The sequence below is a fragment of the Sinohyriopsis cumingii genome, chromosome 16 (assembly GCF_028554795.1).
Source record: "Sinohyriopsis cumingii isolate HCF-2022 chromosome 16, ASM2855479v2, whole genome shotgun sequence".
Taxonomy (NCBI): Eukaryota; Metazoa; Mollusca; class Bivalvia; order Unionida; family Unionidae; genus Sinohyriopsis; species Sinohyriopsis cumingii.
This window is the reverse complement of record NC_142976.1, coordinates 57,415,607-57,434,957: the sequence shown is the minus strand read 5'-3', so window position 1 is coordinate 57,434,957 and position 19,351 is coordinate 57,415,607. Positions and strand designations below refer to the sequence as shown.

Below are 19,351 nucleotides of genomic sequence, written 5' to 3'. Positions count from 1 at the left end.
TTTAACAACGATACTTAATGTATTTAACATACCCACACATCATGTTTCCAACATCATGATCCGAATGCCCCAATGTGAATTTAGATCTTATCTAGAATCTGACTGTAGATGGCAAATCTCTGACATGTATATGGCATATCGTCATATATAGTAATTATGAGCACTAAGTCAGAACCTGTACGAATCACAGATCGTTTACGAATTTCAACTTTTTTCGCAATAACAATCACACACACATAAAAGAGCACTAAGTGTGTATATATACATCTATCAGGATATCTCTGCCATTTATAACGTCATATATTACACATGAAAACTAGAATACTATGCTCAGCTTCTCATCCCTTTGCACATTGTTGACGACCAAGACAAATATGCATTCGATTTTTGTTTGTACACGTTACATGATTAAATGGAATGTCACACTCACCCACTGCGTCCATTGATCCAAGAAGATCTTTCAGAATAATCCAAGAAATTGAAATCCACAAAATATAAAATATAAAATATAAATTTAGTCCAGAATATAAATATTATTCACATATAATTCACATCAGTTATGCACAGCAAAGTTAAACAAAACTGTGTGCAAGTTAATCAAAATGCACTGATCACGGAATCGAGTACTTGAGTCACAAAATCATGAGAATGCGATTATTTATTAAAATAAATATTATTTATGCCACAATAGCAACAAGCGGAATTTATGTGTCTTCACAACATATCTCCAACAGCACATGTCTCTCAACATACTTCCAACAGCACATAAGATTCATCAGAAAATACACGACACAATTTCATAGCCTGATACATGAAAATGGCGCGAAAAGAAGTATGAAAGGAAAATTGAATTTCATCGAATTTCCTTGGAGCTTAGTTTATATAAAACTATTATACATATGCCATTCTGTTGTCAAAGTGTTCACACAGCAGAATTTCAACACTGGAAGAAAAGCACTTCTCTTTTATCTTACGGCGTCCATAATTCACCAGAGCTTGAATACACTACGTCCACCTTGTCCGCCATCTTTCCATGCCATCTCTTTCATTAGTTCGACTTTAAATTTATCGAACAGCTGGGATACTATGTCAGATATTAGGATACTTAACTCCACTCTGGTCACTAATAAATTTATGACAGTTTTTATTTCAAGAAGTTCCCTCTGGAGTCTGGCAACACTACTCACATATTCGGTATCCAAGTCCCTAGATTGTGAGCTTGTAGCTGACCTAGTTAATGGCTTGCTGTTTTCCTTTTTAGTACCCTGGAAACTAGTGTTCAGGGTAGACTGAACAGTTTTCTTTGCATTCCTCATTTTGTCACAGTAATCTGGACAGGTTAAGAGTGTTCAGCACAGCTTAATACAGGAGCCTCAGTGAGTGCGTGGAGTAATTAATGTAGTTTGTGTAATCAGATCAGCAAGGGGGTCTCCTCAGGAAGGTGCAAAGTGACACAAAGTATACACACATGAGACAGAAAGCTCACTTTCAGATTTCTAAAATCGATAAATTTTACAAAAGACACGTAACCCACAGATACACTGAAACACTATATTGAAGGATAATAGGTTCACATAGACATTATTCTGAGGGGAAAAAAGTCACTACACATGTATCACACTGTTAATTTTACCAACATCTGATTCTGCTTACAATTGGAAGTATAAAACTTGTTACCAAAACATGTGACAAACTTTTATGCTGCCCTATGTATATTCTGAGTTAGGAAAAGTGGCTTTAACAGCAGGACAAAGCCTTTAATGGGTAAGAAATTTCACATGACCTTACAGTTTCATTTGGACTTATGCTTTACTTGTGCTGGATGTTGAAAAGAATGAGTATAAGACGTTTGTGATTTTCATACATTGGCCATATGTATACATGTCTGCGTGTGTATGTATGTATGTATGTATGTATGTATGTGTGTGTGTTTGTGTATGTATGTATGTATGTATGTATGTGTATGTATGTATGTATGTATGTATGCAAGTGCGTGCATGCGTGCGTGTGTGCATATGGATGTGTACCTGTCTTGTGTTTCACGAACTTTTATACACTCAGACATGTCCAACAAACAGATGAAGAACTCGTATCTCGTATTTAACGGCTTTTAATATTTTGGCAATAGAAGAAAATGAACTAGCAAAAGGTGTTTTTTTATATTTTTTTAAATACATTTACACTGTATTGATAAAGTTTATAAGTATACAAACACCCGAGTGTTGTACAGACCCCATGTGTCTTTATTTTGGGCAATATCATATATGTACCCATTGGTGCATGGCATTGTACTACACTAATCACTTTTTTTAACATGTGGTGGTAGTACGTGTAAGAGTTTATATCAAGGTGTGTGCGAGTTCTTTTTATAATATTGGTTGTGTAATGCCTCTGTCAAACTTCAACTCAACTACAGAACTAGAAATAGATACCCAGATTAAAACTATCAATGAATGTTAGGGGTCTACATAGTTCCAAGTTAAAATGAAGAGATATTTTCAGCTGGGTGAAACACAATAATGCATTATCTGTCTACCCTATTCTCAACTTTCAATTTCTTTAGCTTTCCTTTGATTTCGCATCAAAGAAACAATCAGCCAATGTACAACACCTTGGGGTTTGTAAATTAGTGGTTCTTTTGTACAATATTTTATGAGCATACGTGTCTGTGTGTGTGCGAATGTGTTGTGTCTAAGTGAATGAACATGAGTAAGCTCAAGGATGGAAGATAATTTTAAGGTAATGCCCGATACACCTGGACAAGTGCTGATGATGGGGAACATGTATAATCCGGACAACTTATGTTCAATTAACAAAATCTGTGAATAGTTGTGTTGGGTTTGATATTAAATTCTAGGATGTTTTTTAGAAGTTGCACAGATCTTTGAAACATACCTTGCAAGAGAAACATTATCACAGCCTCTTTTTTCTTTTATTACTTTGTTACTTTTAACTTTCAATCATAGGTTTACGTCACTAATGGTTCAAATAATATTCTTACTGTTTTACCGCTAAGTTCATAGCCGTGTTCCAAGCTGGCCAATATATGAATATTTTGAAACTGTCATAATATCCACATAAGGTCCATGGTTACGCTGAATCGGTCTTTCGCAGGCATTGATCTTGATATTTGTAGATTTCACAACGTTAATGATTTAGCCACGTTCAACAGGTTTCATTGATGTTACCTTCTATGTATGACCCATACGTGTGCTATTATCTACACTGGTTTAAAAAAGCTTTATGAAGTATGTAACTGTTTCATGGTGATCTTGTGAAAATATCTAATAGTGGTCGTTTCTATAGACAGCAAAAATAAATCCACGATGGCATCATCACCAAATCCGCACCTGTATTCCCCATCTACAAAAGATGGAGCCATGAAAGCAGCACATGAGCTCCAGAAGGAGACGGTTTTGGCCTTGGATTCAGAAGGAGTTCATCTTGGGAAGACAGGATTGCTTACTCTGTTGCAAATCGGTACGATGAGTGGAGAGGTGTACCTGTTTGATGTTCTAAAGAATGAAAAGGAGCAGGATAAACGTTTCTTTAAAGACACTGGCCTGGAGGCAATTCTCACATGTAGCGATATTGTAAAGGCAAGTGCAAGATAATTCATTTAAATTTAGGATATACGTTCTTGTTTACACCAATGCACATCGGTTGAAGATCTCAGGCACAAAACACCCAGTGATATGGGACTTTATAGCACGCTTAAATAACTGTTTCCAGCAACAGTAAGAATCTCAGATAGTATGTGAAGTAATATATACTAAGTTTCGGACTTATGCTAATACCTGTATCGTTGTTTTAATTTCTTGCAGGTTTAAGCTTGCAGGAAGTGGCATATTGTATTATCCAATGAAATTCCCACATGTTATGCCTAAAGAACATCATTTAGAAATTCAATTCATTGAGTATCAATGTATTGTAACGTTGCTATGTGTTATATCGCAGTGTAACATCTGTTTCAGTGACTTAACGTTTAGATGCTTAGGAATGTTAAAATAGATGCTTCCCGATAAGGTCTCTAGCAAACAATATTATGTCCATTTTACATGGACGATGGGCAACCTGGCAGTTTCTCCACTATGTGATCACCAAAAATTTTACCATTTTTAACAAGGCACACTGAAGCAAAGCCAACTTATATAGATAATATCAGAAAGCCTAATTCGTGTTCTTTTATTTATGTAATTTTCGAAAAAGAATCTTGAGATTCAATGAATTTATTTCAACTTCCAAACACCATATAAAGTCAACGGTAAGTCTGCCAGTTGACCATAAATATGGCGGCTGATGACGTAATTTGGGAACTATCTATTATATGGAAAACGAATTAACATAAAAAACAAAGCATCAAAGGGTAACATGAAAGAAATAAGGGAATAGACATTATCAGGTACTAAAAACCCGAACTGAACTTAGCATCGACTGCTTTTGCTAGACGTGAAATTTATAGCACCAGGAGGATGGTTCTTTTAATTCAAAACTGTTCACAAGTGACATGCTCCTATGTAAAACAAAATTGCCTGTAAGTTTGTATAATGACCTTTGATGTTCATAAGAAGAAAATGTTGTCGGCTTCTGATTGTAATTTTGACTGAACATCATATAAATACGAAAATAAACAGACCGTCCTTGCGGTAGGAATCCATAAGCAACGCAGTCTGCAATTTTTTTTTTACCTTGTTTTGCAATCTGTTTATAATGTATGAGCTTACAGTCGCTGTTATAGTAATGTTTAACCTAATAATTAATAATGATTAATTTTTGTTCTACTTGCTTTTAGGTGATCCATTCTTGTGCTCGAGACAACGCGGCCTTAATCCATCAGTTTGGCATCTCCCTGAAAAACGTATTCGACACACAGGTAACAATGGAGCCTGTCAAAATTTTTGTTCGTTACCGTTTGCATCCAAAGTATAGAAAAACGGAACTTAGAGAATCGGAAATGATAACTGTGAAGAATTATTTTCTATATCTCTTTCTTCGCTTTTTCAAAATGTTAGTAATCATCAATATTCCTTTGAAGCTGCCTCAAATATTTCCCTGCTTCACCTATTATGTCTCTCCCTACCCCTTCCCATTTCTAGTCTCTCTCTCTCTCTCTCTCTCTCTCTCTCTCTCTCTCTCTCTCTCTCTCTCTCTCATATATCTCTACCCACATGCCTTACGAGAGATTGCCTTGCCCTTCGCAGGTTCATTTGTGTCTTTCAGTTACGGGAACTGAAGCTAACTTCTTTTGCTTACGGTAAGTATTATAATATTTTTTTCTACTGCAAGTGATTTAAATACTTTATTATCGATGGATAATTACCTAAATCCGTGCCCATTTTTGGTGTCTACCCAATAGGTTGCTCACCTAGTAATCGAGGAACGAAAGGGGAGAAAACTTCCATCCCGACTGAAGCTTACCGAAATTTGTCGGACATACTCGACTGAAGCACATGCCTATGAAGGAAAAGATGAGTTTAAGGTTTCATTCCATGGCTAATTTCTCTCTCTCTCTCTCTCGATCGATCGATCGATCGATCGATAAAACTATCATAATCTGGTCAAAAACCTTATTTGCTAGACCCGTTTAATAATCATCTTAACTATTGGGATTTTTTTCAAGATAAATCATTAAATCGAAAATAAGGCTAAAAAGACATTGAAAATTCATCACAAGACTTATCCGTGAAAGATGTTATACATACAAACGAATCGAAAGGTGATCAGACAAAAAACCATTGATCTATTTCGTTTAGTAATAAATGTACTATAATTCGACCAGAATGATGAAGAAATTCGTTAAAGTACTTAAAGACAATTCTTGAGGAAGCCATTTGTTGAATCTAGGCCGAAGATCATGTTCAACAGATGCATCCACGTACACATATTCGAAGGGATATTTTTTTTACGAATGGACATTATATTTGCAACATTCTTAAACTGCCCTACACCTAAAAAGCTAGACACATAACACTTTGGTCAATGTTGGTCCTTTTTGTGTAAATTAAGTCAACACCTATGAAATACAGATTTTGTCCTTGGAAGTGTGGCCAGGAAATACAGGTAATTTTGCACACATTCAAGTAATTTCTGTGTTGATTCTCTCACATATTTAAGTACTGCCATGTGTGACCAATGACCTAAGTTATCGTAAGTCAGACTGGGACCACTGTATCATGTCTTACGGTATTTCCCAACACCCAAAAAACAGAGAAATTAGTTATATCCCGATTCTATATCAGTACCCAAGCTCAGTCAGCGATCGTCAAAAGAAAATTGTATCAATGCAACTGATACTGCGGTACTTAATTTGCAGATTGTTTAGCTCCCAAAAATAAAACATTCATAATTACTAAGCATGAACAGACAAATGTATATAAAATTGCCACTTTGACAGTACGTACCGTACTGGGTCCTACCTATGGGGCTCAGATTTTGGGGTGGAGATCAAAAAGGGAAGAGTGGGGATATGTGTTTTACAAACACTGGATTCTGTTGTTGCATCTAATAATTTTGAAAGACGTCATTTTTCACGTCCAAGAGTATGTGGCGATCACTCTATGATATTTAAACATCGAATGCTTCTACAAAGTGGGTAACCCTGGAAACAAATACAAAACAGGGAAATCAGTAAATCAAAGATTAAAAATAATCATTTTGTTAGTAGTCCAAATAATGAAACGAAAACATTCCACTCGGTGATTATCAGCAAACAGTATAATGAAATAAAGATCTATTTCTTTGTGGTCGAAGATCCATCTAGTCAGTCGGCCAAAATGTTGTGGCATATTTTCATCAAACTCCTTAACGTGTGTGCTAACTCACTCAGGTGTTGCTTTTTTGGATTTCACAAAGTTTCACTACTTATCACATTTAAGAACCTTAATAATCTTAACTTGCTGATGTTTTGAAAACTATGGAATGTAAATCAGTTTGTTCTATATCCAATACCGAAATCTTTGAGATCGAAAAGACGCTACATTTCAGGCTTTTCTTGAGCAAAGAGCCTGTTAATATGGCGAATATAGAGACTTACTCAGAAACAGTCGATATAATAAACAAATTTAAACTCAACAAATGCATAAACAATCTTGTGACCTGAATTTCAGAGTGAGTGGGCGATAAAGCAAGGTGACTTTTGGGCCACACGACCCCTGACACTAGAAATGATTGCATATGCAAGTGGTGACGTCACCGCTGTCATTCCGGAAGTCTACGAGACACAAAAACGGTATTTAAAAAAAGTTATTTCTTCTTCTTGCAAATGTAGCAACATATTATTTGTTTGTTATGTATCACATTGGAATGATATAATAAATGAGTTTGATTTGAAAAGAAAATCAGTGCCATTTTCCAGAATTGCATCTCAAACTTAACCGAGTGCAAGACACATGTGGCACATTACCCGATCCCCCTCCCACGTGAGATTTCCTGAAAAGAAAGCATCGAATTTGTTTTAAAGGTAGATGTAAATGAGCTGTTATCACCAGCTCGACTTCCAAAATGACTCTTAATTCCCTACCAAACTGAACCTTGAGCATCTCCCTCCGCTGCCAAAATAGCTTTTATCATCTTTCTTCCATGACCCCTCCGGTGGCCTTATTGGTTGAGCGTGTGCCTCGGGCTCTAATCCAGGCTGAATCATACCAAAGACTTCTAAAATTGATACTAGCAGATGCCTTGCTTGGGGCACAGCATAAAGAGGTTAGTGTTAGGACTGGTCAGCCTGGTGTCAAGATAATGTGACTGGGTGGGACATTATGCTCAATGTCTGCGGCATGATGCACCAGTGCTAGACACCGCTATACAGTGGCGTCACTAGGGGGTGCGGGGTTGAGGACCGCACCGGAAGACACCATCAGAGGGTGTGACACGAAAATGACATTACTAAGGTCTGGTCTGTTACGGAAGGATGTCCGTGGGGATGACACCATGAGTTACCGCACTGGGTGACACCAACCGAAGTGACGCCACTGCTACTATAAACTGCTACACTGCAGACATCGTAGCGATATGACTAAAATTATTAAAGTTACGTTAAAAATCTAAATCACAGACACTCTCCTACTTCCAAAAATGGCTAAAAGAATCTCTGATTTAGAGCCTCTTCTTCTCTAGTATTTCTGTGTTGTTTAAAATATTGAAAATGAGCAATTTATTCTCATCGTTCATTCGCGTTCTTCAATCAAGATTTCGTTTGTTTTAAATGTCTCAATTGCCCAAATCCCTTCTGGATTATTTCTAACATCTTACATTTAATCGCAACGATGTCTCAAGTCTTATAGAAGCATGATATGATTATACCGTATGGAAAAAGCATACTATAAAGCTGGGTACATAGTCACATCGGTATTTAGGGTAATGCTGGTATCAAGTCACATCAGTATTAAGGGTAAAGCTGGTATCCAGTCACATCGGTATTAATGGTAAAGTTGGGTGCCCAGTCATAACTGTATTAAGGGTAAAGTTGGTATCCAGTCACATCGGTATTAAGGTTAAAGTTTGGTATCCATTCATGACAGAATTAAGAATAAAGTTAGGTATCCAGTCACATCGGTATTAAGGGTAAAGCTTACATGCACTCACATCAGTATTAAGTGTGAAGCTGGGTGCCAGTCATAACTGTACTATGGGTAAAATTGGTATCCAGTCACATTGGTATTATGGGTGAAGTTGGGTGCCCAGTCATAACTGTATTAAGGGTAAAGTTGGTATCCAGTCACATCGGTATTAAGGTTAAAGTTGGGTATCCATTCACGACAGAAATAAGAATAAAGTTAGGTATCCAGTCATATCAGTATTAAGGGTGAAGTTGTGTGCCAGTCATAACTGTATTAAGGGTAAAGTTGGTATCCAGTCACATCGGTATTATGCGTAAAGTTGGGTATCCAGTCACGCTGGTATTTAGGGTGAAGTCGGGTATCCAGTCACATCGGTATTAAGATTAAAGTTGGATATCCATTCACGACAGAATTAAGAATAAAGTTAGGTATCCAGTCATGTCGGTGTTAAGGGTAAAATTGTGTATCTGGTCACGTCAGAATTAAGAGTAAAGTTAGATATCCAGTCACATCGGTATTGAGAGAAAGAGAGAAAGAGAGAGAGAGAGAGAGAGAGAGAGAGAGAGAGAGGTCAGCCGTTCCTAAATGGAAGAATGCATGTAGGAACTTGAAATATTATATCAGTTGATACGTTATATATTCTTGGTAAAATGTGTTAAATGTAGAATGCACGAACAAGCTTCGATACCATCAAACCACCAAGAAAAGTTGTAACATTGACACAGAACACATCATAGTGATCCACCAACGAAGAGTGGCATCACTCACATAGAACATATCACTGTGGTGAGCTGGTACTGTGACTCAGGAATAAGACACGTGACACATGCATACCTCCTGAAAGACAAACCTCGACTCAAATGTGCACTCTGTCAATGCCCACTGACAGTGGAGCACATCATTGTTGGGTGTATTCAATTCCAAAGTGCAAGACAGAAACTGGATGATGTCAACTCTATCGTGTTACTTCAGAAGTAAAGAAACTTTGACTTTCTGAAAGAATGTCATTATAAAATACCTTTTGATCCTATTTATTAAGGACTTGGGGTTTGTAACATTTTTGTTTTATTTTGCATATTTTAAAAACATTTGACATGTTTACTCATTCATTTTGTATATTTAAAGAGAAAATGTACACTTTTATTTGGAACGGTTATCTAGCTCAAGATTTTAAGAATTTTCTTTTTTTTAAAATCAAATTTATCCTGAAATATTGATTTAGACTTATATTCTTTGTTATTCGCAGTTGTTTATTCTTCTTTAATTGCACTTTCGATAGGCACTATACAGCCACTGAGGTGCTGACGTGCCGTTAAACTATATACATTTATGTTCAGCTATTTTACTGTACAATTGTCTTTTCCAACAGTATTTCGGTTTGAAATTCAGTTTGCATTTTGTCTTCAGATTTCTTGAGAAAAATGGTCTGTTGGACATCTTTGAGGAACGCGTGAGAGAAGAACTTGATTATCATTCTAACAAAGCTGCGAGAACACGGCGCAAACTTAGGAACGATGGGAACGTTCAAGCTGTTCTGAAGAACATGAGCAAAAAGTATTATCAGGGGACAGATTTTGAAGCTCTAACAGAGAAAGATGAGGTATGTGGACACCGTGTTTAAAACTGACAAGTTTCAATGCCGTTTTTTTTTCCACACAAGCAATCTTTAACGCTCACAAAACAAATAATCAATCGCTACCACAAGCTAACTTAGTGTATCTTCAACTGTGAAATTCAATTTTATTCTTAAATCCTATTTTTTTTTAAAGGAAAGTTCGCGGTTATTATTTTAATAACTTTCTAATCCAAGTGACAACATTTAACAAGAAAATCTCTCTCTCTCTCTCTCTCTCTCTCTCTCTCCTTTTAATTGAAGGCTTCGGGGATTATCTTTTAAAATAATTTAAAATAATTTTCTAATCCAAGTGACAACTTTTCATGTTCGGTTCTTTTAGGATTCACAAAATAATACTAATTTATGAAAGCAGTTTTTGTTCTACAAACTGATCGGAACAAACATGGATTCTTTTTGGATACGTCATTTTCAGTACACAGCAATAATGGGTGTGACAAGGTGAAAAAAGCAATTCCTCTCTCTCTCTCTCTCTCACACACACACAGTATAAAGGGACTCTTCGTCAGATTCACATGTGTATTAATATGTTTACTTTGTGATAATAGAAAACGATTTTTATCTGCGTTTATTTCAATCGATAATCAAATGCTCGGCCCTTAACACATCTCAGTGTATAATTCTATTTTGTATTCAAGTGTTTCCGTAATGACAATGATAAAAATTAACTCAAGTGACCGTTGTGCATAATAAACAATAAACAAAATCAATAGAATTGAATAAAAATGATAAAAGGAAAGGCATTGACCTTGGAATTTTACCAAAGAACAATTGTACATAGGTTTAATTAAACAAACCTGCTTATAGTTTTACATTCAGTGTTACAAAGGAAATATACAATTGCAACACAAACTAGAAATATATATATATATATATATATATATATATATATATATATATATATATATATATATATATATATATATACAGGGCCGGCGCCAGACCCTGCCAGACTATCTGGCGCCCTAGGCAAAGTTAGATTTTGGTCCCCCACCCCCGGAATATATCAATTTCAAAATTTATAAACAATAATTTTTTTTAAAAAATGCGCCCCCGGAAATCAGCGCTCTAGGCGGCTGCCTAGTTTGCCTATATGGTAGCGCCGGCCCTATATATATATGAACGGACAGATACAACTTACCTGAAACTTTCTAACTTGTTCCATTGTACTTTTTATTTTTCCGTGGGAAAAAAAAAAAAAAAATTGTTATTCTGCGGGCTGCTATCAATAGCCCCTGTATTGTTTTTTTATAAACAAAATTGACATGGACATATTTACCTTTCAAAATAACAATACGACAATTACTCCAAGTCTTAATGTACCGCGGGTCTTAGAGTTAGCCATCGGCCATCAAGTAAATCAAGACAGTTACGTTCAAAACACATTATATGCCTATTTGCTGTTCTTTGCTATTTATTAAAATGCATTTAATTTACAGTTGAAATGAGGCCGATACACATAATCCATGTAAATTCAAGGTTATGCAAGCGGAGTTATTCAGATATCGCGGTAATACCGAAAAAAATATCTGGCAACTCCTAATGTTGGAAACAGGAACGGCCTTAGAAAACTCGGAGCCTGATTTGGATCATTTTGGCGGGGCCCCCTGGATTTTCGCGTGGGGCCCCCTGTTAGCAAGGCGTTTGGAAATAAACTTTTAAACAAGTTGTGTATCATACTGAATTTAAAATTTTCTTCCATCGCATTAAAATTATTTTCCTCTTTAGATATATTTTTAAAAATTACTAACGCGCGGGGCCCAATTGTGAATAAGTCCAATCGGCCTAAGTCCGGCCCTGGTTGGGAACCTGATGTACATCTGGCACAAAGTGTAAATCAACTTGAAATATGCATGCTGCTTCCGTGACCCTCAGTCTGTCACCTGCGCCCTCCAACCACAGAAAAGTGAGAGAAATAAAGCTATGCATATGTAACCACCTGAAACCAACAACGTTAACGTACTTCACATTTTGACTCTTATATGCTACCATCTTGCTTGTTGACAGATATGGTAACCACGTGATACGAATCTCGCACAACATTACTGGACATTGTCAGACGACGAACTGGTTAAATTCTATTTTGAGAACTTGGAGTGCAGCCGTGTTTTGAAACAGTGATATATATGGGTACATTATTAAAATGGTGTACTCGCCAGCAATCCCGACGCTTTTCCGAAATCAACTCGTGATTCTGAACAGTAATCTGAGAATATATCTCCCCGTTTGCTTGTACCACCCTACCGATTTAAAAAACGCAAAGTACAAATGAGATAAAAGATGCACAGAACTTAGTTCATTTATTAATTTATAATTTCAAACCTGATTATGTCCTGGTGGGACCCTAACACCGTTGTCGTCTGCGCGTTTCATTCCAAACGGAAGTTTCCAGTGTAAAAGACGACCCTATTCGCCAGTCATTTCCAGTTACTGGACAAGTCTATTTTAAGCGAAGGGGTGTCCGGACGACTTCACATAATGTACATAGATGGAAATACTATGTCGTCTGGTTCCTACATTTACAATGCTGAATCAAGCAAAGGAAAATAATGACAACCACAAATTTGCCTTTCACGTGGGTTTAACAAGCGGTGTAATTTGTATGTACATGTGTGCAAAGGGATATAACTTTAAACTCTCAACATTATGATAATTTACGGGATTATTCGGCAGTTACCAAATAGAATGAACTGCGTCTTATTGTCTGAGGAAATCAACTCGCCCATAGTGTACGCAACATGGCGCCGTGTTAGTATGGAAAGTCCGTTAAGCATGAAAGGCTCAGAAAATGTCATTGTTAGGGCCACTCTGAAAATTGTATTTCAGCTGTTGACGACGCCATTCTACGTTACATTTCGTAGGAGTGGGTTTGATTTTATCAGAAAATAATTTTTAGCATATTTGTGTGACTTTTTGGGTCCTCTTAACACGAGTGCTGTAGGTATTGCATACCAAATTTATGCAGTCTTAATGAATGTTTAATCATTTTTCCAGACCTCTAGAGATAACACTTAATAAGCCTTGCCTTGCATAAAACTGGATTTTATACCAAATCTTGCTACCGGATTGTTCATTGCTAGAAATTCACAATCCAGGTGTACTACATCTTTATTAAAATAATATAAAATAAATTAATTAAATAAATAAATTTATACTATTCTTGAAACCAAACTGTTTATTCCATTTGTTTTGATAAATATATTAAATGACAGATGCTATCAATGTACATTACATGTAAACTGGCGACGTCCTCTTTGATGTCTCTAAAAGCTGAGAAGCAAATTTTCGAAAAAGGAAACAAGCCTCGAAGAATTTATATTTACTCACATTTATCTATAAACCAGACTTTGTCGTCCTCAAACTTGTCCAGTTCTACCAGATTCAAACTTCAACCACAACTACTTAAGTGGATAATGAAGCCTTTTTTAATGGGACAATTAAAAGAACCTAGAGAATATCTGACATTTTAAATCTCTTTTATTATATGTCTTGATCAAGGTATTTATTTTGATTGTATCTCTGTTTCCATTCCAAGTAGATGTTTAAAAATATACTCTGGGAGATTTGGGAGGAAGATAAATATATGAGTCTGAATAGACAGAACCAAGGGTTTGATTTTACGTATATTTTCCTATTAATGACAAATTTCAAAACATCCAATTCTTAATTAAATTTATAATTGATTGTATTTTTTTTACTATGTAGTCTGTTGTAAATTGTCTTCATTATGATCGTATTGAATACCTTCTAAATTGATTAATTCTTCGCGATTCCGTCTTTAGTCTTTCTCTATTCTTAATTTGTCATCCACATCTTTTTCTTGATACCTATCCATCCTGCTTCATTTTTTTTTTAAAATTGGCCTTAGATCCGTAACCTGAGGCAAATATATAATTAACATTTAAGCATTCATCGACGAGTGCTCATCAGAAAGGTTCAAAGTCAATTCGTCAGCATACCGACTTATGAAACCAGACGAGCTTCCTACGTTAATGTAATTTATGTATGGGCTATTCATATGTGCAGCGCGTAATACTTCTACACAATATTATGACAGAGGGTCTCTTTGTCTGACCTCTTTTTATCGGAAAAAGGATACGTGATAAGAATTATTCAAAACACAACTAAAAATATTGTTGTAAAGCATGTAAACCATCTGATAATTAATGGGCCAAACCGAAACATTTCTAACGTGGTTAAAGCGAACTTTCATTCAATAAAATAAAATACTTTGTAAAAAAAAGTCTAAATGAACTAAGAAACAAGCTGGAACATTATTTTTTCTGTTAACCCCAAATGAGTGTGTAGTAACATAAATCGTATTCTACTGGTTACTGACCTAGATTTTAATATCCATATTTAGTAATGGTATGTCCCAACAATATTTTATATACAATTTAGATTTGCTTTCTTTTGGCAAACAAGTTATTGTTCCTTGTCGTAGGGAAAGTGAAAAAGAAACATTCTGATACTCATAAATTAAAAAGTTAGTATTAGTCAGAATACAATCAAACAAATCACATACTGGAATGCATCAAAGTAGTACCACGAATTCACCTAACATTTTAAGCCAATTAAGCTCTCTTCCTGCCCAGGTTATATCTGACTTTTACATTTAAGGTTGAAGAATGAGAATGATGAAAGACTGAAAATGACATAGTAAAGCTGATTTGACCAGAATCAATACACGTGTTACCCTGCACTTTTTATTAGTAAAAGGATATGATATAATTGTTAAGTAAAAGGATGTGATTTTGGCTTACCCTCTGATGCTGCTCAACGGATACAACTATATCATGCGCAGGCGAGTACTAAAGTGATACCCAAATGATTCAATACAATGATAAATCCATTTGGTTTGATTTCCTTTTTGCAGATCAGCGCTCTCTCACTCTTACGTTTAGAAGACGCATCTCGATACCCTCCAGTAATACAGCACTTAAAGGAAGCCTCATTGAGGGCAAAGGTCAGGAAGCTGGAGGAAAGTCTGAAAGACACTGAACAGACTAATTCCTTCGCCGGTCTACCCTACGAGCTCCAAAATGTGGAAAGTGGCGGAACCGTTGAAATGAAAAGAGAAATTAGGAGACTAAAACAGCTGGCAGTACCAATAATAAATAAGATTTTCTGCGAGAAGTACAGTGCCAACACACCATGGCAAAGAATCTCCTCCAATGACATTGAGATACTCAGAAGTTTCAGGCCGGTCGAAGAAATATATGATTCTGTTGTCCTTTCTTTGTATCAGAAAGTAAAAAATATATACATATAAATGAAGAGAATCCGTCCATCACGTTTGTTTGTGACCAGATTACGGGAGTTCTCTGTGTAATTTCTAGACATCTGTATGAGAAGAATTTGCAATGAAACATTTCAAATAGAGAGCATAGTGTTCGTTATACACATTTGCCAACATCAGAGTTAATATATTTGAGTGAATTCCATTATCACTGTAATATCTTGAACAATAAACAACTCAGCATTGACGTGGTGAAACAATAATTGGGTTGCGAGCTGACAAATAAAATTCCTTCGAAAAATGTTGATACGATGTTTCCGTAATCCTCCAAGAGTACAACCAAAACTAAAATATAATGGCACAACATTGCATGATAACACAACGTATGACCTATTAATAGTTTTGGCAGACTTTATTATATATAGACTACGAACATTCAAGATGGTAATGCAAATAAATAATTCGAAACAAAATTAACCTCGTTTGCAAGATCAACACATATCATTCACCTGTCCTGTGGTAAAGATGAGGAATTTGAAGTACTGATGATCATGTTTTCACATATAATGGTCAAATATTTGCAGTCAGTTGTTATAGAGTTTTTAACTTCCTCCACAATAATCATATGCGGAAAAATATATGTAAAAATGTAATAACAGTTTTCATATGTTGTATGATATACTATGCCAGTGTAATTATCTTAATATTTTTCAGGCAAAACTGTTTCTCGCGTCTAGCCCAACGTAACTTTTAAAATAATGCGGTTTATAAAATGCTTGAAATTCACAAACTATAAATAATCCATGTGATCTGCCAAAAGATGTCAAGGAAAAAATATATTGAGGAATTCAGATAAAGATGGGAAGTTGAGGTTTTTGTATCGTATACGTGTATGAATTATAGAATATCGAAATCTGCATGGTTTTGAAAAGTAGCTTGACTTTCTACCACCAGCACGTTGAATGGCATTGTGTTGTTTGTGGTGTTTAAATCAGTAGCTAGATCTTTGTATAGTGTTGATAGAAGTTACCTATGTGACAGCAATGAAACAGGTGATGAATTTATTCAATTGTTCATAGTAGAGATGAAAATTTTCCTTTCTCATGAACACTACCATAGAGAAAATGTTCAAAACGTTTGCTACCTCTTGTATTTCAATAAAGAAGAAAAAGTTGGCAAATTGTTTAATTAAAATGTTATGTCTAAGTGAAATATATGTGGATTGAACTGAATTATAACTCAGTTCAGTCCACAAAAATATTTCACTTTTTAACTTTTGATTTCACCGCTAATTTATCGTTTCTTGTTCACTTGCTGTACTTGTTTGTTCTCGCATATCCAAATAAAGAACGTGAGATGAAATACAATCATGAAATATTCATAACATTTCTAACATAGCCAAACATTCCGGCTACACAGAGATTTTCCATAAAAGGTATTATTTATGTTACATTTTGTGCCTTTGGCCAGTTTGATTAACAACTCTGAGAAGACAATAAAATGTAATATTCTCAAGCGTATTTTTTTCACAATTAAATGAGATTAAAACGTTTACGCATTTGTTGATGTATAGTAGAAAACACAAACGATGTATGTATGTATGTATGTATGGTAGAAAACACAAACGATGTATGTATGTATGTATGTATGTATGTATGACTTTCTTTATTTCCTCTTTAGAAGAGATTTCATTCAGCTAATTTTTCGTTAATACAGAAAAGATAGGAACATAGCTTGACATTAATGGACTTACATCTTACATTACACTATATATATATATATATATATATATATATATATATATATATATATATATATATATATATATGCACATACATATATATGAGTACATACACACATATACACACATACATACACATATATATAAACACATATTCATACACACACACACATACATACATACATACACACATACCGGAGTCTCCACTTCGATGCATAGTCATGGAGGTTGCGAAGTGAAACACACATACCATTAAATGACGAAGATAGCAAGGACGTGTCATCCGCTAGTAAAACACAGGGGATACTTAAGGTACCAACTTGTATTCCAGATTTTGTTGACTCCAGCAAGGATATTAGGTCATTTATCATGACTAAGAATAGCCAAGTTGATAGCGTTCTTCCTTGTCCTACCCCTTGATTGACTGAGTATGGTTTCGAATGATGCCCGTTGAGCAGAACAAGGGCCTTAACTTCTCGAAAAGAATTTTTAATCAATCTCCACAGTTTTCCTTTAACTCCGAGATAGAATAGCTTATAAAAGAGATCATCATGCCATACCGTATTAAAGTCCTTAGCATTATCCAGGAATGCAGCATAAACGTTTGATTGACCTTCTAAATAGTGGGCTATTCCCTCTTTTATAATAAAGGCTGCAGTGATGCCACTGCATTCGCTTCGAAATCCCTGTTGTAAAGGATGAGATAAATTGATCCTTTCACTAAAAAGAATTAGCCTTTTCAACAATATTTTTTCAAATACTTTTTGAAAAACTGGAACGATTGAGATATCTCTATAGTTATTCATATCTAGTCTGTTTTTTTTCCCACATTTAAAGATAGGTATAACATTTACAGTTTTGAAGTAGTCAGGATAGGTTTCCAATGAAATTATGCTATTATACACTTTACACAAAATAGAACTAATCGATTGACAGGCAAACATTAAATGCTATGCATATATTTTATCATGTCCACATCAATTATTTTTCTTCAGCTCTCGTACAGCCTCTTCAATGTCTTTCTGTAGTATGGTTTCACACATATCCTTATCTGCTCCGTCATCAATATTTGAATCCACAATATTCGTCATTTTGTTTCTAATTTCCGTTGCAAACGATTCGTTAAAATGAATATCTGGCATTTTAGTACCTAAACTTTTAAAATGCTGGCGCCACGCATCACGAATCAAATCAGGGTCCCGTATTATTTCTCCTTCCACTTTTAGTTCAGAAATATCTTGTCTCTGTCCCTTCTTATGAAGTCTTACTATTCTGTATAATTTCCCTACATCCAGTTCTGCAGCTTTTTCCAGCTCATTGAATTGTTCCTGTTCGTATCGGTCTTTTGCCTTGTTTAATTGGTTTCTGAATTTTTTTTCTTCGCATTTTTATATTCTGCATTAAGTTTTAAATTGTGTACCACGTGGTCGTTCTTCTATTATCCATAGCTCTCGTTTTCCTCTCATCTCTTTATGTAGTTCAGCCACATTAATAAATTTCCAGTAGGTTTTAAGTGTGGCAGGAAGGTTTTCTTTGGAAGAATGTTGTCAGCTGTATTGCGTAAAACAGTCGCAACAGTAACTAGGGCGTTTTGTACATCTGAAATGTTGTGTAAAAATAGCTCCACTGAGTTTAAGTGCTCGTTGGTTTCACTTTTGTACCGCTCCTGCTGTTCTGAAGAAGCTTTGCGCCAGTTGATTGTAACTGGATATCTGGAAAATGTTGATTCCACGAGTTCGTCTGGAACTAACAACTCTGCTCGTGCAGGTAAATGATCAGAGAGCTTGAGATGATGGTCATCTTCAATATTGGCAATATTCTCAAGCGTATTTTTTTCACAATTAAATGAGATTAAAACGTTTACGCATTTGTTGATAAATGGTAGAAAACACAAACGATGTATGTATGTAAGGGTTTTTGATCGCAAAGAAACTGATACATAGAGGATTTCAAATGAGTTAGCATGCCATCTACTTTTGAACGAGAGTTATGATTTGATCTTTTCATGTTAGCGAGACTCAGGAGAGCTGCAAGTTTGATGAATATCATTTAAAATTTCAAATGATATTGACATTTTATTTATCACATGACTGAAACGTAGTTTGATTGCTGCCCATTGAATTCTTTCTTGGGAATCTTTATGAATAGCCAATGCACTTGTGTGTGCCTTAGAACATCAG

At 35.5% G+C, this 19,351-nt stretch overlaps 1 protein-coding gene across 3 annotated transcripts in view; it reads left to right on the top strand.

The window, feature by feature from the left end:
- LOC149780480 (uncharacterized) overlaps positions 1-16,984 on the top strand; it is a 39,188-nt gene extending 22,204 nt beyond the window's left edge. For all 3 annotated transcript variants that reach the window (XM_089937443.1, XM_089937444.1, XM_089937445.1), the window contains 6 exons: positions 3,307-3,599; positions 4,793-4,873; positions 5,357-5,479; positions 7,107-7,228; positions 9,966-10,158; positions 15,068-16,984. In XM_089937443.1, coding sequence (XP_089793569.1) covers positions 3,307-3,599; positions 4,793-4,873; positions 5,357-5,479; positions 7,107-7,228; positions 9,966-10,158; positions 15,068-15,463 — 1,208 coding nt within the window. In that variant the 3' untranslated portion in view covers positions 15,464-16,984. The remainder of the gene's footprint in view (positions 1-3,306; positions 3,600-4,792; positions 4,874-5,356; positions 5,480-7,106; positions 7,229-9,965; positions 10,159-15,067) is intronic.
- The last annotated feature ends 2,367 nt before the right edge of the window (positions 16,985-19,351 follow it).